General features: G+C 36.8%; 2 protein-coding genes across 3 annotated transcripts in view; one reads left to right on the top strand and one right to left on the bottom strand.

The window, feature by feature from the left end:
- The first annotated feature begins 477 nt into the window (after window positions 1–477).
- psmd6 (proteasome 26S subunit, non-ATPase 6) lies at window positions 478–4,653 on the top strand. Its single transcript, XM_058791170.1, has 8 exons — window positions 478–740; window positions 1,501–1,706; window positions 2,281–2,426; window positions 2,517–2,736; window positions 3,665–3,773; window positions 3,976–4,144; window positions 4,269–4,346; window positions 4,446–4,653. The coding sequence occupies exons 1-8, from the start codon at window positions 596–598 to the stop codon at window positions 4,540–4,542; spliced, it is 1,170 nt and encodes a 389-aa protein (XP_058647153.1). The 5' UTR covers window positions 478–595; the 3' UTR covers window positions 4,543–4,653.
- Window positions 4,654–4,735: 82 nt separating this feature from the next.
- Window positions 4,736–22,533, bottom strand: part of LOC131549203 (ataxin-7) — a 35,439-nt gene continuing 17,641 nt past the window's right edge. For both annotated transcript variants that reach the window (XM_058791169.1, XM_058791168.1), the window contains exons 5-14: window positions 17,154–17,258; window positions 12,936–13,176; window positions 12,514–12,788; window positions 12,308–12,390; window positions 11,196–11,464; window positions 10,857–11,049; window positions 10,458–10,579; window positions 9,500–10,374; window positions 7,896–8,038; window positions 4,736–7,797 (exon numbers count right to left, since the gene is read on the bottom strand). In XM_058791169.1, the coding sequence (XP_058647152.1) occupies window positions 7,780–7,797; window positions 7,896–8,038; window positions 9,500–10,374; window positions 10,458–10,579; window positions 10,857–11,049; window positions 11,196–11,464; window positions 12,308–12,390; window positions 12,514–12,788; window positions 12,936–13,176; window positions 17,154–17,258 (2,324 nt within the window). In that variant the 3' untranslated portion in view covers window positions 4,736–7,779. The remainder of the gene's footprint in view (window positions 7,798–7,895; window positions 8,039–9,499; window positions 10,375–10,457; window positions 10,580–10,856; window positions 11,050–11,195; window positions 11,465–12,307; window positions 12,391–12,513; window positions 12,789–12,935; window positions 13,177–17,153; window positions 17,259–22,533) is intronic.

Below are 22,533 nucleotides of genomic sequence, written 5' to 3'. Positions count from 1 at the left end.
TGTAAATAAATTTGATTAAAAAAAATACATTTTAATTTAATAAAAAAAGAAAAACCTGATTAAAATAATATATAATGATTCAAATAAAATTAATATAGATAGAAAGAAACAAAGAATTAAAAATACTGTATTGAAAAAAATATACTGTATTGAATAGATAAAAATGTAATAAAGTGAATTTCCTAGTATTAATTTTTCAGTTTGAATTGGGTCTTCCTAGAATACATATATATATATATATATATATATATATATATATATATATATATATATATATATATATATATATATATAGCTGTCTTAGAAATTTTAGTATGATCATATTTGCTGTCCTTGGCATCTGAAAGATTGAAAACCGTTGTGGCTGCAATATAACATACAACCACACGGAGGAGTGTTATTATTTTTGTTACGTTATTTGACTTTGATAGACTGTCTTTTCCGTGCGTCGTTGTCTCGAGCAAGAGGAAGTGAATTTACACTTTTTTTTTGTTTAGATTTCCCCGTAGTCATCGTTGTGACTAGTTTATCATTATCACTCCCAGCCATAACCTAGACTCCTGTCCTTCTCTAGATCTCTTTTAACTCCGCAAATATGCCTTTGGAAAACCTGGAGGAAGAGGGTTTACCTAAAAACCCCAATCTGAGAATAGCTCAGCTGAAGTTTTTACTGACTCTGGATGATCACAGACAGGATGCTAAAGTGAAGAGCGAGCTGATGGACGCCATCAAACTCAACAGTGAGTTCATTCACTCACACATGCTGCTCGTTTAGCAGATATATGTCAAAGTTTCTGTACTACTGCAATATATGCAGCCGTTTCATGCACAAGCTTTGCAATTTCCTTGCCTCTTGGGGTTTAGTTAGCTGACAGGCTAAAGCAAGTAACGTTAGCACATTAGCTGCTAATGTGTTTGGTTGTTTTCATGTACACTTTTCGTCTTCTGGCACTTTTGAATGTCCATTGCTAGTTTTCTTAATTACTTAATTATGATATAGCGTAAAACAGGGGCCGTTGTCACACAGTTTACGTTTATTTTCTGAAAGCATTTATCCCTGTACTGACAAAAAACGGAGTCTAGATTACAAAAATAGGCTAATTTTTAATCAGCGTAATTTAAATCGATGTATTTGTGTACGTAACGCATTTGTAACCTCCAGTAGTATGTATTCACACGATATAAAGTAGGTAGTCACAAAGGAAACCTGCTATTAAATTGCACTGTAATTGCATGCATTTAAAACTTGTGTGACAATTTGCTCCAAAAGACCTGTGCAAGTATGGTAACCCGTACTCGGCATTAGTGCTCTGCATTTAACCCATCCTAAGTACACGCACACACCCGGAGCAGTGGGTAATCTTGTTGTGCAATCACCCATCCATCATGTATGTACTTGTCAGATCACTCTTTCTCTCAAATCTAATGATGCATACTCAGAATTGTCTAAGTGAAACACCTCAGCTGTGTATATAATGATGTTGTGATTGTGTTTTGTAGATATGGCCCCGTACTATGAAGCCCTGTGTAAAGAGCTGAAATGGCAGGTGGACACGGATCTGCTGAGTAAGATGAAGAAAGCAAATGAGGATGAACTGAAAAGGCTGGATGATGTTTTGGAAGATGCTGAGAAGAACCAGGGAGAGAGTGAGATCAGAGATGCCATGATGGCCAAAGCTGAATATCTCATACGCATCGGTGATAAGGTGTGAATTAAAACCATTAATTCGCAGTTATGCTTTTTTAAAAATGTTATTGAAAGAAGTCTCTTATGCTCGCCAAGACTGCATTTATTTGTTAAAAATGCAGTAAAACAGTAATATTGTGAAATTTTAATGTTTGAAAGAAGTTTTGTTTCTGTGACGCAAAGCTGAATTTTCAACATCAGTACTCCAGTCTTCAGTGTCTTAAAAAAATCATTTTAATATGCTGATTTGGTGCTCAAGAAATATTTATTTTCAGCATTGATAACTGTTAATATTTGTAATGCTTACTTAGTATTTTTTGGAAACCATGAAACGGGTTTCTTTGATGTATAGTTCAAATGAACAGCATTTATTTGATACTATAACATTTTTAATGTCACTTTTGATTAATTTCATGCTTCCGGAATTAAGTATTAATTTCATTTGATGACGACGACAATTTTTTACCGATCCCAAACTTTTGAACGTTTGGTTACACACATCTATATATTTTAGTTTCTGCTTTTTATCTGTTCAACTTCTTACACATATTTAATCCTTATATCCATTGATAATATTTCTGCCTTTCATTTAGGAGGGGGCTCTGACCGGCTTCAGGAAGACCTACGACAAGACTGTTGCTCTTGGTCATCGCTTAGATATTGTTTTTTACCTGCTGAGGATTGGCCTGTTTTATATGGACAATGACCTCATCACCCGCAACACCGAGAAAGCCAAAAGGTACAGTATGGAGTACAGACTTATTTATTTAACAAATGCATCGCACCCTGGAATGTTGGCCTGACGCTTGAACTCTGCATGTATGAACAGCTTGATTGAAGAAGGTGGTGACTGGGACCGGAGGAATCGCCTGAAGGTGTATCAGGGCCTCTACTGCGTGGCCATTCGGGATTTCAAGCAGGCAGCGGAGCTCTTTCTGGATACGGTCTCCACATTCACCTCGTATGAGCTTATGGACTACAAGACGTTTGTTACGTACACTGTGTATGTGTGTATGATCGCACTCAAGAGGCCGGACCTGAGAGAGAAGGTGAGATCTAGCCTAAAAAAACAGTATATATAAAATACTTTTCAAAGGTTTGATGTTAGATGTTTGTTTTTAGAAAGCAATTCATTCTTTTATTTAGTAAGGATACATAAAATTGACCAAAAGTGGCAGTAAAGATAATGTTGCAAAAGAATGATTTCTGAAGACTGGAGTAATGATGCTGAATATTAAGTTTTACTATTGCAGGAATAAATTATATTTGAAAATATATTAAAATCAAGTTTTATTTTAAATAATAATAAAATTTCACAATATTACTGTTTTACTGTAGTTTTTAATTAAAAATGCAGCCTTAGTGAGCATAAGAGACCTCTTTAAAAATATGAAAATAATAATACAAATCTTGCAGAACTTAAAGCCTTCAAAATAAATAAAAAATATATATATTTCTTGAAGGGATAGTTCACCTTCAGTTGCTGGTTCCCATTGACTTACATAATATGGGGGAAGAAAAGAAAAAAAAAAACACTATGCAAGTCAATGGGTACCAGCAACTGAAGGTGAACTATCCTTTTAATTTTAAAAATCAGATAATAGAATTAAGTAATCACCGTTAATGTTAGACCAGTCATTAGAAAGCACAATGAAACCGGAATCTAAATGTTTTAAAAATCATTGATAAAACTAAAAAATATACATTTTACATTGTCTTCTCATTAACCTTTCTATCACCCCCTTAAAGCTCCACGAGCAGTTTTAAAACTCCTGCTTTATTCAGTCATATCTATAAGTTTATATTTAACGCATTTTGCAGACACTCTTATCCAGAGCAACACAAAGAGCTTTAGCTTGTGCGATCATTGCAAGTGTGCAATTCAGAAAGGAAAGGACTTGCTGCATATTAAAAAAATGAACCTAATAAAAACAATTAAATCTGCAAGAAATGATGAAATCTCTCGTCTTCTCTCAGGTAATTAAGGGTGCTGAGATCTTGGAGGTGTTGCACAGTTTACCTGCTGTCCGTCAGTACCTCTTCTCTCTCTACGAGTGCCGTTATTCTGTATTCTTTCAGTCATTAGGTAAGTGAAATATTGGCAGAGCAGGTTTTAAAGAACAATTGAGGGAAATATCTTATTGCTTAACTAGCAACGCTCCGTTGTAAGATTAATGTTGTTAAGCCGTGGTGTTATTTATTTGCAATGTTTATTGAAAGTGCTTCTCCAAGTCTGCTCTTCTGTTATTGTTTAACATGTTTTGGTCCATCTGTTTCTCTTCCTGTAGCTCGAGTGGAACAGGAGATGAAGCAAGACTGGTTGTTTGCTCCTCATTACCGTTACTATGTCCGAGAGATGCGCATCCTGGCCTACAGCCAGCTCCTGGAATCCTACCGCTCTCTCACACTGGGATACATGGCCGAAGCGTTTGGAGTCAGCACAGAGTTCATCGACCAGTACGCTCCCTTGTTTATATAAACTACGTTAATATTCATAATTTTGTTTTGTCATCAACATTTTTTTTATTTTTCATACATATTCATTATTTCTATGCTCACTTTGGTCTTTTTCTTTCCCAAGGGAGCTGTCGCGATTTATCGCTGCAGGACGTTTACATTGCAAGATCGACAAAGTCAATGAGATTGTGGAAACCAACAGGTGAGGACCTTAATGCTTGTGTGGACTAGTCATTTAAATCTCTATTGGATCTATAGTTAGCTAAATGTATTTCTTGTCTGTCCCCCCCCCCCCCCACAGACCCGATAGTAAGAACTGGCAGTACCAGGAAACCATAAAGAAGGGCGATCTCCTGCTGAACAGAGTGCAGAAGCTGTCCAGAGTGATCAACATGTAGTCCAGCAGATGACGTTTGATCGATAAGCGTCATTTCTTGTGAACGTGACTTTTGTTTAATGTACAGAATATAATAAAACTGAATTGGAGGAAACATCCGAGTCTGTCTTTGGTGTGTGAGCAAATGGAAAAAAAAAATGGAGGCTGACACATTTTTCTTATAAATAACTGTATAAATTATTTTTTTTTTTATATTTACAGAAACTTGTTACAAAACAAATATACTATACAATCTTTCTTTAAATATTAAGTAAATCTACCCTACTGTGTTTGTTCATGAATTACATAGCAGCCAACACACAAAAGTCCAGCTGATCAAATGATTTTTGAATATGTATACAAAAAAAAGACAGGAAAAAAAAATCAAAATATACACACTTGTACATAATCTTATATGTAGAGGCTTCTTCCCCAAAAAGCAAACTGCGTTTATCATCTTCGATTCACATTCCAGATCTGTGGTGTTTAATCAAACATCTTCACAAAGCTTTCATCATCTGAAAACAGTGGAGTTACAATTTCAAGGTAAACAGTACATTTATCTGCCTAAAACATTGGTTGAAATCACCGACTTAGCCACAAAAATATCTATCCCTCTTGCTTTGAAAATTTCTAATATCAAAAGTAGTCATAAAAGAATACAAGGGACCGATAAGAAGCTTTTCTCATGTCAAGTAAGTGTTACTCCTCTGCCATGCATTTCATCAATCAGAGTTACCGCTCTACTTGAAGGGGAAAAGGGCGACGTGTGAGATTCCTAGGCAGGTTTAAAAAGTTTCTAAACCCTTAAATAACATTCAAGTACTGTGAAAAGTAGAATATGTGAAATAAAAAGCTCTGCCTTAACAACAGTCGATGAGAAACTAATTCAGGCACTTTCTCTTTTTTTTTTTTTTTGTCAGCGTTAAAAGCAAATTAACAAGTAATTAAAAAGCAGTGTATCCAATTATGTTTGGCAACAGCGGTGCACATTTTGCACTGTACAACTGTTTTGTTCCCTCACCCAGTTAGAAAAGTCCTACAAAATACATCAGCCAGCCAGAAATCTTTTGCACAGTTAAACGGGCCATTTTGATCACATTCTCTGACCTCTTGGTTCGAGACGGGGAGGCATCACGGGGGAAAAGAAGCACTATTGACAACTAGAAAACAACATAGTATACGGTGGATGATTTCCCACTACTGTGGCAACAATCTGTCTGGGGGAACTCGGCGTGCGACTAACAAGAAGCAGTGTTCGGATAGAGTGGCGTATTGCATTATCGGCTTGGCAGTGAACCACTTCTAATAATCTTAGAATGTTTCCATTTACTAAATAAATAATAATGATCTCAAGTGTACCAAAAATCGTTTACGAAAATGCCTGTGCAAAAATACATCTCCATATGTACAATTCTTTAACAAAATATGTATTCTGAAATAGGGATACTTCAATATTTGAATTCGGTTTCGTGTACGAAAAAGCCGAAGGAAAAAAATACACAAGAAAAAAACCAACATGCTCTACTTCTCAGCAACCATTGCTAACTGACATCAGTGGAGTTCAGTAATTTACAGGAGTTTTAAAGAGAAGCCCCAACTTACACAACAAAATCCACCTCAAGATCTCTTTTGAAGATTAATGAGCCAAAGAAGGATCTATTGCCTTTAAGTTGACAGACCCACGGTGAAAATGAGATTTAAATCAGAATGTCTAGCTACTAACCTCTGTAGGGTCACAAAGAACAAAAGCTTGTGTGGGATCAAAGCAGGAACGTTCGGTCGCAGTATAAGGTAGTGGTTATTTGATGAGATGGTGCTGGCCAGACTACTGTTTATGTGTCTCACAGTATAGAGAGTCGTGTAGATGTCTACTCCATTGCTGAGATGATAATGTGTCTGTAATGTTGGTCTATGGCTCAACGTCAACTAGCCACGAGCCCCTTTCTGAGATTGAAACGGCACATAACGATACCATGCCTAAGGCATCTTCACCAGGAAACTCTCCTACAATCATTTGAGCGAGACTGCAGATTTTAGTACATTAAGATTTCAGCACATGCTTCTTTAGTGCTACAAAGGGTAACTGGAGGTGACAGTCACCTGCCTTCTCTCATTTTGCTCCAACAGGAGCAATTTTTGCATGTGTTCACTGAATCGAGCCCTTAATGTACCTAAAATATCTGTGTTGTCCAAGGCATGGGTTTTAAGAGGATTACAGTGTTTTCTGGAGCTTCAAGAGACGACTGTTTCTCAGGATTCAGTATAGACATGCTAGGCTACTAGCATGTCAAAAACCCAAAAACTAGTGATTTAGCTAATGCAAGGTGTTTGAGTTTGATTTGGGGTTGGATTTTTCTGTAAATCCAAAAACTGCAGTAAATCAGCCTAAAAGAACTCTCTTTTAGCTTCTCTGAAATAAGTCTGAAGTTAAAAAAAAATCCCCTTGAAATAAAACAATCAAATCTAAATGAAAACTTTTCAAAAATAATGGAAAATGGTATTATACGATAAATATTTTGTTCTGTTTGCTATACATATGCTAACCTGTAAACAAAATGTGGTTTAAAAAAATGTCTAGTTTGCATAATCTTTAAGTTTAGGTTGCTCATGTTGAAACTCCACTCCTGTCATGTCTATCTTTAGTGAGTGTAGCTCAATCTAATACAGCCTTCCAGTGAGAGATCATGTGTATGACTAACTTAAGTTGACTGTGTGTCTACTTTAGGGATGTTCCTCTCCTGTACACTTCCTCCAAGGCTGAGTAGGATTTCAGTTTCCAGTATGTCCAGTATGTTCTCGTATGTCCACACCTTCAAGCTAACATACCGAAGAATATCGGTAAAGCAACCCATCTTGTTCACGTCGCACATCCCTCCTATGCTTGGTAGTGTTGGCGAGGCTACGCACCAGCCCAAATCTGTACCTTCCGACCCCAGCGCAAGTGCTCAGGCTGGGCAGCTCATGCTCTACGCAGCAGGCTTTGTACCCAATGGTGCATTGTATAGATTCATAATAACCTCCGACAGGAGAACTATATCTCTCTGGCTTATTATCCTATCCCCGGAGAGTGCCCCTGCATGGCTTTGGGAGGAAATCCTCACGAAGGACATCAATGGGCCACCCAGTGTGCATTCCACCCTGAGGATTGTGGGAAGAGTAAGAGAAAAAGAAGGCCTCGTGCAGAGTGGCATGAGGGGGCTGAGGGAGCTCTGGGTCCAGCCTACTGCTCAGCACGCTCAGAGCCTCCACACCTGTGTCAGGGACGAGCCTTTGGCTGTGGGAAACACACACACAAGTACGGGAATGTAACGTCTAAGAGGAAAGAGAAGATACTACATTCTAAACTAAAACGAGGAAGGAAAACAAACTAACCTGATGTATGAGTGAACTGTTAGGGAGCCCTGGTGGTCCAGGTATAGAGCGAGCGTGCTTGCTGTGGATGTTGTTGATTGATGGAGACTTGGCCATTTTGGGCCTGCCAGGACCTTGTCCTCCTCCCCCTCCTGCTCCTGATGCTGTCAAAGTCATTACAAAATTTGAATTAGAGACAGCACTTTGGAATCAACAAATGGCATTTCATAATTAAGTCTACAAGTGAATTTGGGTTTAGAGTGTTTTAGGACTTAATATAATAATGCGAACACAGAAAAAAGGTGAGATTAGTCAGCCTGACAGTTCTGTATACTCTCTGTTCAGTTTTGAAAAACTTGAATAGAAGTAAACTGAAATGAAACAATAGCAACATTTTAACCTAAAATGAAAAAAGCAACCAAAGTAAAACTGAAATAATACAGAAACTGGATCAAAACCAAACCAAGATGAAACAGAATTGATAATAATGTGAAATGACACAGAAATCAGATCACAACTAAACTGAAATAGAATAGAAATGTAAACTAGATTATTAATAATGACATTAGACACAATGAAAAAATTGACTGAACCTAATTTGAGATTAAATAGAAATTTAGATTTAAACTAAACTGGAATAAAACAGAAACCGGATCAATACTAATATTAAGTGAAATAGAAACTAGATCAAAACTAAACTAAAATGAAACAGAAATGGAGTTGATACTAATGTCAAATGACACAGAAACCCGATCACAACTAAACTGATATATAATAGAAATAGAAACTAGATTAGTACTAAAATGACATTAGACAATGAAAAAAAGGATTGAAGCCAAATTGAGAAGAAATAGAAATTTAGATTGAGACTAAACTGAAATTAAACAGAGAGAAAAATTAAATTAACTGAAATTAAAAAGAAAATGAATAAATTCTAAAGGCATTAGACAGTCTGGTTTGAAACAAAAAAGAAACCGGATCAAAAAAATTAATTTGAATCTAAAACTGGAACATAATGGGATTAAAACTAAACTGAAATAAAACAGAAACCAAATTTAATCTACCTAGAAAAAAAAAACAGAAACTAGATTAATACTAAAACGAACTGAAATAGAAACTGGATCAAAAATAAAGATGAAACAGAAACGAGATTGATACTACTGTGAAATGAAATCAAAACATAATGGGATTAAAACTAAACTGAAATAAAACAGAAACCAAATTAAATCTAACTGGAATGAAACAGAAACTGGATTAATACTTAAATCACATTATACAGAAATCTGGATTTCTGTAAACAGAAACTTAAACTCATTTGTATCCAAAATGTAAAAATAAATAAATAAACAAAAATAACCCCAAATGAAAACTGAAATGAAATAGAAACTGCATTTAATACTAAACTGAAATTATGAAATTAAATGAAACAGAAGTTGGATTAATACTAAAATGATATTTAAAGTATGGATTAGAACTAAACTGAAATTGACCAAACTGGACTGAAACCAAAATAGGATTAAACAGAAACCAGATTAACTAGCTGAAATGAAACAGAATCTAGATCAACACTGAAATGAAACAGGAATTTGGATTTAAAAATAATAATAAAAACAAGGTTTATGCACCTGTGCTGTTGAGGCTACTAGAGCCAGGTGAGCCCTTCCTCCTTTTGGCTTCCAGACGTGCATCTGCGTGATGATCACTGCTCTGGTGAACAAATGGCCCGAGGGAGAGGGTGGAGTCGCTGCTGTTCATCACTACACTCATGCGTTTAATGGACTCAGCCGGGCTGCCTGAGGGAGGGCCACGTCCTGTCGACTCCTGCTTCAAGCTCAAAGAGTTGGCCCTGCCTGGGGTGCAGTTTACCCCCAAGCTGTAAACCCCGCTGTGGGATGACGACAATGTTGATGACGATGAAGATGAGGAGGGGGTGGATGCGAGTGAGGTGTGGTAGGTGCTGCCAAGGCTGCCCGAGTTTACTGCACAGTTCTTTTTAAAAGATGAGGATGAGGAAGAGTCAGAGGTGTAATTGCTATGGGTGGTAAGCAGGGAACTGTTTTTCCGCTTCTTGCCCGAACTGAGACTACCGCTGATGCTAGCACTGCTATTAGTACTGCCCTTGACGATAGAGTTACTTAGGCTGGAGGATGGCTCCCGAGCCTTAAAGGACTTTGTACCAGATCGGGATTTAAGGGGTCGGTTGGAGCCCAACGAGGGTAGCGAGGATGAGTGGGCTGAAGGCATCTGGGGTGATGAGGCTGACACTTGTCTAGAAGCGCCACTGTAGGCAGGCTGCTCAGTGGCAGAGGCTTGTGGAGAAGAGCGGGCGTTCAGGGTGGTGCCATATGACAGGACTGGCTTGCTGTCATAAGGCGGTGGTGAGGACAAGCTGAGAAACCCTGCAGAAATGGAGGAGGATGAGGAAGAATGGGAGTTTGTGCTTGTCCGGTGAGAGGTTGTCGGTGTTGTTGCTGAGTTCTCCAAGGCCAGAGGGATTTTCCTACAAAGTAAATGCAAGTAATCATAATAATGATTGTGTTTAATGGAGAAATGGAGAAGTGGGAAGGGTCTCAACACACTTACTTCCACATTTGTGAGTTGACATGCTTGTCCAACATGGTGGTGAGAGCACACCGTACTTGATCCCAGCGCCGGTCGAACGTGTAACAACCTCTACCGTACAATCGACTTCCAAAAGTGCAGAACTGATGAGAGATGGAACAGGAATGGCACATTGGTGCTTGGTACTGAACATTTTCAGATCAAGGTTGACTCAAACCTACTTTAAAGAGGGTGGCTCGACACAAAATTGGATACAAATGAGGCCCTAAATATTCATTTAAACTTGTTTTAAAACAGCTTAGTGATTCAAAATGTAAGTGACCTTCTAAACAGGCACTTCAGTTTTAGAAATTCACTACTTCAAAAAGAAAGAAAAAACACTCCCTAATACTTTAAGATCATAAGGTTTATTTTACTTACAGCAGCTGGTCGTGGGTGGTAACCTGAATAATGGCAGTCCAGTTTCTCTGTGGCCTCCTCTCTCTCCTCGTTCTCCCCCTCGTCACTGGAGAGGCGGCTGCTCTCGGTGCCGACAGGGGTCGGGTGAGAATGGTGGGCCTGGTCGTGGGCCATGGCTGGGTCTCCTCCACTGTGAGAGTTACTGCTGTTGAGTCTGAAGACACAGAAGAGCACCCTAACATTTGCCTTCGTTGTCAACCACCCGAACAAAAAACAACTGGAGGTCCATAACAAATTTGGCTAATCAATCAAAACGAAGCCGGTTTAGAGTAAATAGTGGGGCAGGAGGAAGCAACTCACCGTGGAAGCCCAGAATTATGAGGTTTGGGTTTGCTGTGGGGCAAAGGCTTGGTGGCATCGGCAGTGCCATTGCCATGGGAGACCGGGTGAGGGTCTTGTGAGATGCGGGAGGGGGGAGGGTGAGGGTCCCTGAGAGGGGGTGCTGGGTGTGAAGGGTCCAACCTGAACTGCAGCTCCTTGTCCCGCGCTTTGCTCTTGTGCTCAGCGAGCAGCGTGTCAAAGCGTTGCCGCCGCCCGAGCACCGCCCTCCTCTGGCTTATGGAATGTGTCTGTGGATAAATTGGGGGGTATGTAACAGTTCAGTCAAACAATTAAATGTTTGGTTCATATATTCAAAGGAATTTGAACATTAGGGAGGTCATAGGTATGCAAAATACACTGATGACCATATTGATATCAGCCAAGATCATTCGGTTTAAGAAGTCTGGGATAATATTTGACCTTTTTTTGATATATTATTTGGATTATATTGCTATATTATTGTATTAGGAGAATATTCAAAATAATAAATAAAATACAATATAATATCTGACCCTTATTATTTCTGGTATATTATTAACATTATATTGTCATATTACAGGCTATTAGGACAATCCTCAAAAAAAAAACAACAATATAATATTTGAGCTAATTATTTTTGCTATGTAATTAATTACATATTACATTAGGACAATTAAAAAAAAAAAATCTCCTACATACATACATACATATATATATATATATATATATGAGGAAAAAATGGGAGAATGTACATATATAATTGTATTAATGCTATATCGGTATAATATTTTCAACAATGTGTTCAAAAATAAATTAAAACATCTGATCTTACTAGTTTTGTTATATTATTGACACTATATTGCTATATTATTAGGGCGATACTCAAAAACTACAATAAATTACACTATAACATCTAGGCTTGTTTTGCTAGGTTTTAAGTTGGATTTAAAAAGTCTGATTGAAAGTCCGACACTTGAATCTTTATTGTGAATGATTGGAATGATTTGTGAATGACTGGTAATAACAAAAATAAGAACTGCCTATTTGTATGGTCCAAAATGTATTCCTAATTCCAACTCAAAACATATTTCAAAGTGTAGAAGGTGGCATACCTTGCATGTTAAGGATCTTGTGCATGGCTTACGTGCTGTCATATCCATAACTCCACAATGGATATCTGGATTAAACTCTCGCTCTGATTTAAGGAAAAAAAAAAAAAGATAACGGAAAGTTAAAAAAAATGGTTAAAGAAAATTGTTTTTGTCTGTATTGTCTTTGACATAAATATACAATAGCAGCAGAGAGTATAAAAATTCACCTTGTCTCTTGTATAAGGGTCTTCTGCTACTGGCACTACTGCTGTCCTGTTTCTTGTCTTGGGACGAGAGGTGGCCCTTGCCATTGGGGATCTGACCAGGGGCCAGCTGTGGAGCCTTTGGTATGGAGGGGAAGTTAAGGCCTGACTTCAAGGGAGAGGTGCTCACAGTATTGGAGGAAGAGGAGGAAGTGGAAGAGGAGGGGGGCACGTGGGGGAGTTTGGGTGAAGATTCCACCTTCAGATGGACCTTCTCTACTTTGACTGCAGGGATTGGGCTGGGAGGCAGAGAAATAAAGAGTCTTATATTGTACCAAAGGTGGGTGTGCTTCAGATTACATCTTTTGTGTTACGCAAGAATGGGCTGCTTATAACGAATTTACCCATTAAATTCACTTACACTCCAACAAAACACACATACACACCTCTCTTCTTGTGGCACCCTATAGGGGAAGTGAGGCTTCCGGTGAGGCAGCTTCTCTTTGGTTGATTTGAAGATTTTAGTGGGGGTGCTGCTGTTTGCACTGGAGGGGCGTGCAAGTGTGCTTCCACTAACAGTCCCGGCCCCGACTCCACCCCCAAGGCTGCCCTTATTTCGAGAGTTTGCAAATGCAGAAGAGGCGCCATAGCTGGATGGGGGCTTGCTGATGGAGCTGTGTCTTCTCTCTGAGGGTTAAGAAATGTACAAGATTTTACTCTTTGAATGCTCAACATGTTGACTGCAAAAGCAAATAAACTTGTACAATAATGTTTTACATATTTATTCAGATTTTTTTTCATTCACTTTTTGTCTTTTTTTTAGTTAAGTTTAATATTTTAAGGCTGCCAGAGTTGATATCAGTTACCATTAAAAAAAAAAAACTATGTACAATTTCTCAAGTCAAGCATTATTTCATTCTTTACTTTTATTTTAAAGTTATTTGCATTTTTACATTTTAGTTAGTTCTGGAGTGTTAAAGATTTAAATTTAGTTGCAGTTTTTCCCCAGTTAATAATAACACCTGATATCTACAGAGTGTAACATAAAAATGAAAAAAAAATTGAATTGAATTTCAAAAAAATGAATAAATAAATAAATAAAAGCAAAGGACAAACAAATGCTTAACTTCTGAGTTTTGGACTAAAGAAATCTTCATCTGGCTTTGCACTTTGTCCAAGACATCTATTTTAATGGGTAGCTGACCTAACCTGCAGTTAAGGTAAGTAGATTAATACATAGACACACATAGACACTCTCCTCTTCTAAATGCACACATTTGCTTTCTCTCTGTTGTAATTACAAGACAGAAATGTGCATGAGCATTTAGTCAAAAGAGTGAACCGCTGTGCTGCACTAACAAACGCTCTGGTCTCTCCATACTCGCCTGTCAACACACACACACACACACACACACACACACACACACACACACACACACACACACACACACACACAAACACAAACACAAACACAAACACAAACAGTCTAGTCTTATGTCTGGCTTGTGTTCATCTGATAAAACTACAGCAAAAACACCAAAAAATAAAAAGAAGGACACCATGAAGAAATCCTTGACTTATTTATTTCTCACAGACGCTTGTGGCTATTTGCTGGGATGTTGTCTCTGCTCTGAGAAAGTGAGCCAGCAGCAATTTGAGTAGCCAAAGGCCCAATCGACAAAGCCCCAATTACACCACAACAATCCGCAGTATCATTCCGCCCCATGTTGAAAAAGCAATCTGGGATTGTTGTAAGGAAACTGTACACCAAATACTGCAACCTGACAAATGACTACAGGGAACTACCGACATAAAAACAAGAGCCTCGCGCAAAAGAAGGACGATCAGTGTGGACAATGGCTCGATATAGAAATGTACAATTTTGCACTTTTTTCAAAAATGGAGAACAAATCAAGAAGCCGGCAGTCCTTCAAACCTTCCTGTATTTCTAATACAGTCAGCAAAAATTCATTATCGATTTGTCAAGATCTTTTGTCAATTATGTCATTTTGCAGTAGTAAAATATTTGATTTCTATTTCTAAGATGCATTTTAAAAATGGCAGAGGCCTCAAACAATCTAATCTATGTGCCCTGACACTGTGTATGAGAGGTTTTTTTTATGATGTAAAAAAAAAATATTATAATGCAAACATTTACACTTTGCAAAAATGCTTGTTATAATTGCAAGTTTAAATGTCAATTTCAGCAATAAACTTCAAATACTTCATAGAGCGGGTAACATAACTATCAGTCAAATGGAGCACTGTGAAAAGGAGTGCAGTCTTTTCTATATACAAGTATATACCGGTCTAATCAACTGAGGTGCAGTGTGACTGCAGAATCCCACAATATCCACAAATGCATAATGTAGTACAGTTAAAAGTGATAATATACAGTCAGCTGGTCAATTGCATCAGAGGGAACATTCCGAGTCCAAACTAAAGAGTATACAAATTCACTTCTTATTTAAGAAGGGAATAAAATAATTATAATCATCATGTGCAAATGTCTCCCGCAAAGTGTTTAACATGCAAATGTTCAACAAGCAGATCTTAAACACATATTTAAAAACTATGGCACATTTAAATACATGTATAAAAATATGATTTTAAATTGTTACAAATGCCAATCCTTTTAAAAGTTATTTTTAAAACGTACTTAAATTTCTGACTGCAGATTCATGTGTAGTTTTCAATACATATTCCTTAGTACCACAGTTTTTTTCAGCTCATTATGATTTATCTTGAATAAGCACTTGACAGAACTAGATTCTTCCCTACACTATTAGCCAAGCACTTGAGCATTTAAAACTTTCATGGTCTGCGTAGTTAATCTGCTCATTAATCTTTCAGTTTCTAGAATAAAAGAGTCCCAGTGTTCATTAAAAAAAAAAACTTTCACCACTAGAGTGAGAGATTGTGTAATGATCTCTTTAAATAAAAAAAAACACAGTAGAACTGGCTCAGTCTGAGTGCAATAAACAGATCATTCTGAGGAATATTTAAACATCAATGCCGTCCTGAAAAAGAGATCTTCTGGAAGCTGAACAGAGAATCAAGTGCACTGATCTCGACATGTTTTGGCTCTCTCTCAGAGAGAGAGAGAGAGAGAGAGAGAGAGAGTGCTGCAACTTTCACAATCTGCACAAATTCTCAGTCCCGTGACATGTTTTTGGATTCAGTTATGGCCACGGGAAATCTTCCAATCAAATAACAGTCTCATTTTGGGTTCTGATAGCCCACGAACAGCTGCACTGTGTCATTAATGTCATATGACAAAAAAATAAAACATTATTCTTCTATGTATGCTAGTACACAATTTTAACAAAGAAATAAAACTACTTTTTTCAAAATAATGATTACATTTTTAGGTTTCATTGTTATTAAAACTATTTAAATTATTCTGACAAATGTTGCAATTATGTTTTGCACTGTGACTGTGATTACAAAAATGACTGTCCCTAATTATATATTGCTACAACTTTGATATCAAGCCGAAAAGATCTTAAGACCATAAAATCACACCAAAACGGCAGACAAAATGGCGTTATAAATAACAAACAAGCCAGCGTATAACTTAAACCCGAGGTGTTTTGCATTTCATTGGATGTGACTCGGCAGACTCCAAGCAAACCAAACCAGATGCACGAGTATGAGAGAATAAAATGTGGTTCCTTCACTTTGAAACACACAGCATATGCAGACATGTTGAGGAAATTAAAACACAGCCATTTGCACTTGACATCAGAAAGTGTTTTGATTTTTTTTTTTTCTGCCCTACTTTACAGCATGCTAAAAAGCACCAAAGCAATTTGCCACTGGGATTTAAAGACATTTTGGCTCCCCCTTATGGCCAATGCTGAAATAATGAGTCCAAGTGAACCAGCTACTAATACTTCAGAATCTTAAACAACAAACTGACACAGCATCTGCTAACAGAGACTTTCGTTCAAGGTTAATTATGGTGAAATTAAAGAAACAGCTAGGACAAAGCAAGACCTTGACTGGGCCAAACATTTTTAAAATCAAAGAAAGAATGAAACCACTTTTAACAGAGATTTCAATAAAAAAGAAAAACACTCCTGCTTCATTAGGAGTAATCTCTGCAAAAAAACATTTGAGAGCACTTTCCTTGAAATTTGTAAAAAATGCTCAAAGCATTTTGGCAGATGAATTTGTAATGCTCGTGTGCTAAAATAAATTCTACAGTGTTAAACCACTGCTGACACATTTTAAACAGCTCAAAAATAAATAAATAAAACCCTCAAGTAAATAATTTTCCTTAAAACACAGATCAGAGGTGTGTTGAAATGAGAGTGATTTTATTTTTTTATTCCTGAAATTTTCTGACGTCTTGTGGGAGGTTTTACATGTGCTAGACTGGATAAAACAGCACAGACGTGCTGACTAAAAAGAGCACATCAAATATTAACTTGAGGATAGTAAACAGAACTCTGGCGGCGGGTATCAAAGGCTTGTGTTCTTCCCTCTTCATGTTATGATATTTGAGGCAGAGCAGAGGTGGGGGCGGGAGGGATTTCTGTCTTAATTCCCTTGAGTTAGATAAGATTTTTCTAAAACACCTCCATTGAAGAGGGCAGGGAGAGCAAAGTGAGAGAAATGGAGAGAACGAGTCAGCTGTGGAGAGCACGAGGTGTTCTTACCGTAGTGTGCTTGGAAGGCCTGGGGTTTGACTACCTGACTGCAGTGGCTGCACATGACCAGGTAGAAGTCATCCTGGGCAGGACATTGGCCAAAGATGGGCATGTCTGCAAAAACACACACAAAACACTCATTAGCAGGTCAAAATGTATTGTGCTCTTCTGACACAGCATGATGAGATTATTATAACAACACAGCTACTTTCAGTTTTTGTGTGACTGTAGAAGTCAATATTATTAATTAGCTCGTTAGAAAAACTTTACAATGCAATGCAATGCAAAACGAATGATTCTATCTCTCAAAACTCTCTCTTAAGCTCAAAACACACTGATCACTGCATGTCACACTGTGCGACGTGGATCCAATAAACTTGGCTACGACGTGTGTAGACTGTACGACGATGACACCTATCAACTCGTATGCTACGACACACGTTTCTATAGAAGAATAAAAGGTCATCAGCATGCGCTCGTGGTAAACAAAAAGAGCATGATAAATCACACTAGCAGTTGAGGAAGGAAGGAATAAGAGCTTGAGCTATGCAGTTTTATGTTTTAGTGCCATGTCGCGTTGATTTCATGTCGCATTTTAATTGGTTGGTCAGTAAACGTGGATCGTAACAGCAAACAAACTGTGCGATGATCACGCAGTATCGTAGGCTATCTTCGGTCGCAAGACCGTGGCAACGGCCATCTTTGAACCTCTGTATGACACAGAAATCGCCACAATCGTTTCACGATGCCAATCTTTCGTCTGGGACAGCCGAAAACAGTGCAGTGTATTTAGGGCATAAAATGCTGATAAAGTCTTTAAAAATCTGTATATTTGAAGAAATCAAATATTAATCTAATAATTCAAAAATAAAAATGTAAATAAAACAAATAAATAACAGATAAATCATTTTTCAATTCGAAAAATAAAAGACATCTACAACTGTTTATTTATAAATTAATTCATTCAAATATAAAAATGTAAATAAATCACTTCTGAAAACTACAAATAAATAAACATCTAATACTATTAATTATTTTTTAAATGTCATTTAGTTAATGAGCTTAAATGTTTAACGCAAATGGACAAAGAAAAACAATTAGCATATGCTTCATGAAAATTACTGTAATGAAATTATAGATACAAAAATTAAATATATCAAAAGTGACATTAAAAGACATTTACACTGTTACAAAAGATTTTCATTTTAAATAAATGCTGTTCCTTGGAACATTCTATTTATTAAAGACTCCTGAAAGAAATGTTTCACGGTTTCAACACTGAATATTAGTTAGCACAACACTGATAATAAGAAACATTTCTTGAGCATCAAATCAGCCAACTAGAATGTTTTCTGAAAGATCATGTGACACTGAAGACTGGAGTAAAACTGAGCTTTGTCACTACATAATTCAAAATGTTTAAATATATTAAATAGAAAAGAGTTATTTTAAATTGTAATATTTCACAATATTACTATTTTACTGTATTTTTGATCAAATAAATGCAGACTTGGAGAGACTTTAAGAGACTTTAAAAAACATTTAGGGAAAATCTTACCAATTGTAAACTTTGAAATGGTAGTGTACATTCAACAACATTTTTAAATAAATGAAACCAAAACCATGCTGTACAAAACTATATTGTATATTACAGAACAAATTTATTCTGGTTGCATGTTCTTGGTCATTATGAACAGACAAATTACTTGTTGCAAGAATCATGTCACTCCTGATTAGGACACACAGCGTAATCAAGTGTAAATTGCACGTAAAATCTGACCTAACCAGTGAATGGAGCGTTAATTAAATCTTCCCAATCTGCCATCTGATCATACACACACAAAATGCCTAAGCACACTTGCTTCCACGGTGCACACCAGTGTCTGTCCGCTACTCTGTCTGTTCAGTTTATCAACAGCTCCGGTTCAGGTGAGGCCACCCAGGCCATTACGGGGATGTTCTGGGAAAAGCATCTGGGCGAGTTCATGTGGTGTATGGGGTCACCCGCAGTAGTGCTACTCTGTTTTCATAAGAAAGGAAACAAATAAGTGATAAGGGATAGCCAGCCACCGCACCAGCATTTCAAAGGTTGCCTGGGGAGGGGGTCCTCCACCGAGCGAGGCGTGTGGGAGAGCCAGTGAGGAAAAGAGTAATTGAGTGGGAGAACGAGGAGAAGAAAGAAAGTGAGATTGCAGATTAAGAGTGGCAGTTGTAAAGTTGTGAAATATCTGCAAGGCCGAAAGATTATAAACAAGCGAGCTGAGGAGAGCCGTATAGTAGGTGGCATTTGGCTTTCAAGATTCATACTTTCAGAAAGTGCCCTGAATTGACAGCGGTTTGTGGAAAGCAGTCTACCCAAACCACAAATAACTGCACTGAAAATAGATGAAAGCAGTGGAAAAAAAGATCTGCACATTAAAAAAAGTCTTAGTCTCTGCTATTTAGTGAAGCTTAATGTGGCCCTTGCTACAAATGCAAACTACCTGTTCCAGACACTTTAAGAAAACGTCTAAAACATTTGACCTCAGTTGAAGTTGGCAACACGCCAAAGACCATTCTCTAAAAAAACAAGAACTTGGAAAAACAACATTATTTGTTTAAAGCGATAGTTCACCCAAAAACGACAATTCTGCATGTAAAAGACTGACATTGAAGAGAAGAAATTGTTGAATGAAGTAGTCATTATTTCTGTTTTCTTTGAGCACAAAAAGTATTCTCGTAGCTTCATAAAATTAAGGTTGAACCATTGATGTCACATGGACCATGTTAACTCCCTTTTAGGGCCTTAAATGTGTCAGTTCCGTAGCTGTCTATGCAGTGTCAGAAAGCTCTCGGATTTCATCAAAAATATCTTAATTTGTGTTCCAAAGATGAACAAAGGTCTTACGGATTTGGAACGACATGATGGTGAGTAATTAATAACAGAATTTTCTTTTTTGGGTGAACTATCGCTTTAACCCTAAAAAGGGCAAACCATAAAGAGACATCAGAAAATTTATTTATTGCCGTTTTCTTACTGACTCTTATTTTTTATTTTAATGTTTGTATCCCCCAGGACACGTCGCCCCTTTGGGGGTATAAATTTACTGAAAACAGAACACTTGTTTATCAATGCTTGCTACAACATGGTTGTAATTCCTGAACACTTTGGTATACAGACATAAGGCTGGTCTCCTACACATAACAGATCATTGCTGAAGTGAAAGCATTTAAAAAAATAAGTATAAAAAAAGTTATAAAAGTTTAAATTTACAGTTTTTTTTTTTTTTACTGATTTACTTTTATTTTTTTTACTTTATATAAAATAAATATTTTATAAAATATGTTGCACTCTAAAATTGCTGTAAAATCAAAGCCACATGTCTAACCAAGTTATGTTCCAAATTTGAAGTTGATAACACAAAAATTGTGGTTCCTGTGAGATTTTGTTTGGGCACTATGTCAAAAATAACCACTTGGTTACACCCAAACTCTATTGAATTTATTTTTCACAAATCAATCTTTTTCTGTCACAATATCACTTCTATTACAAAACAATTACCAAATATGGAACCTTGACTGTCAGACCTTTCCAACGATATGTTTTGTCAAGATTACAAAAAGATTTGATTTTATAAAACACAAGCCATAAAATCGCAGTCTATACAGGCTATGTTTTTATATCTTGATTTATACCACTAAAAGGGCAATGTATCCCCTGAGATACGTAATGACGCAGTGCCATGCTCGAATTTCCCGTGAAAACCTACCACTCAAATTAGAAAACATTATTATAAGCTAACCGTTGTGAATTGGGCTAAAGTAAGGCGATAGTTTTGAACACTGGCTGGTTATGTACTTGCTCAAATATTGTTTTCGGATCATTTTTAACTAAAAAAAAAAAAAAAAAAAAAGTTACGGACTGCAGCTTTAAGTACATTATGTATTATAACAAATACCTGCAGAGGGCACCAACGGCCTGGTGACATTTCACTTTACAGCGTGATTAAAAGACATTTAAATCCATAAAATTTTTATATTTGGCCACATGCAAACTCAGAATCTTTTATTTTGAAATCGCGATGTACAATAAATGGCATATTTAGACATTGGTTGATGTATTCTCCTGTGTTGGCAAAGGTTTATGAATGATTTACGTTACAAATCTAGTGAGATAATGAACACTGTTTTCCCAGATGAACTTTAAGCAATTCAACACAGCACATACAGAGGAAGAGTATAGCCCCTTTCACACATACAGTCTTTACTAAATCTCTTAAGTTACCATTAAGAGATCATGTGTGAATAGGACCTTTTCAAAAAATCCCGGTAAATTTGTTTTGGGAATCATATCGCTTCTCCATTCATCAGGGCTGCGACTCTTTTACTGGATACTAATATGCGTGTCTCGTGTTTATAAAAGCAACAAAATTCTGATTGGCTAGTAATGTTAGTTTGGTTGAGAGTGAAAGCTGTGCTCCTTCTCATACCATTGGTAGGCGAACTCATGGACTCGAAAGTGATATCAGCAAGTTTTTTTTTTTAAATTCAGGATTTTCTTTTTTTTCCCCGCAGCCAAACGCTACATGCCGGAGAACTTTAAGCCCTGCCCACTACATGCAGCCATGCAGTTTTAAATGCTTCCTGTGAGCTAAACAAAGAATGTAGAAACAAAAGTTACCTCATCTAAATATTCACAACAAACACCCTTCCGAGATGAAACCAAGAAATAAGACCTACACTTTCACTGCTTCTCCCCACAGCTTCTCAAATGTTTGTATCCCCCAGGATGTGTTCCCCCTTTTAGGGTTAAGGGCAAAATAATCAAATTTAGAGATTTAAATTTAGAGATTTAAAAATGGCAGCAAAGTCACTGTAATACCATTTTTTGGGGTTCCCAAACTTAAAAAAAAAAAAGAGATATCTAAATGCATTTAATTCAAATTTCAAATATAAAAATGTAAATAATCACTTTTCAAAATAAGTAAACATCCAAAATTTCATTATTGTTTAAAATATAATTTCATTAATGAGTTCACAATGAAAAATGAACAAGAAAACAATGTGTAAATCCAGTTTAAATCTCATCAACATTGTTTTTTTGTTTTTTTTACATTTAACAACATTTTTAATACATTTTATACATAAACATTTATGTATTTTATAGATCAAATATGTTATTCACAATACTTTTCGCGATCCTGGCTCATGTTAGAAGATTAGTTATTTGCCATGCAGGAGCTCTGTGAGATCATGCAGAAATTCTAGTGCATCTTTTAGAAATATTAATTGAGGAAAATGCTACAAAATCAGTTATTTATCATTGCACTGAAAGTAAATTTTGATCTGAATCATGACCTAGCAGTTGACATGTTGAGCCTTGGTGCAGGAGATGCAGGTGTCCTTCTTT

The sequence above is a fragment of the Onychostoma macrolepis genome, chromosome 11 (genome assembly GCF_012432095.1).
Source record: "Onychostoma macrolepis isolate SWU-2019 chromosome 11, ASM1243209v1, whole genome shotgun sequence".
Classification (NCBI taxonomy): domain Eukaryota; kingdom Metazoa; phylum Chordata; class Actinopteri; order Cypriniformes; family Cyprinidae; genus Onychostoma; species Onychostoma macrolepis.
Note: the sequence above shows the minus strand (reverse complement) of the source record. Positions and strands in the feature narration are given on the sequence as shown.

Excerpts from the sequence above, each read along its gene's own strand:
- psmd6 (XM_058791170.1), top strand. The coding sequence starts at position 596 with ATGCCTTTGGAAAACCTGGAGGAAGAGGGTTTACCTAAAAACCCCAAT. Across the intron at positions 741-1,500 it reads GGACGCCATCAAACTCAACA|ATATGGCCCCGTACTATGAA; the intron begins GTGAGTTCATTC and ends TGTGTTTTGTAG. Across the intron at positions 4,347-4,445 it reads GAGATTGTGGAAACCAACAG|ACCCGATAGTAAGAACTGGC; the intron begins GTGAGGACCTTA and ends CCCCCCCCACAG.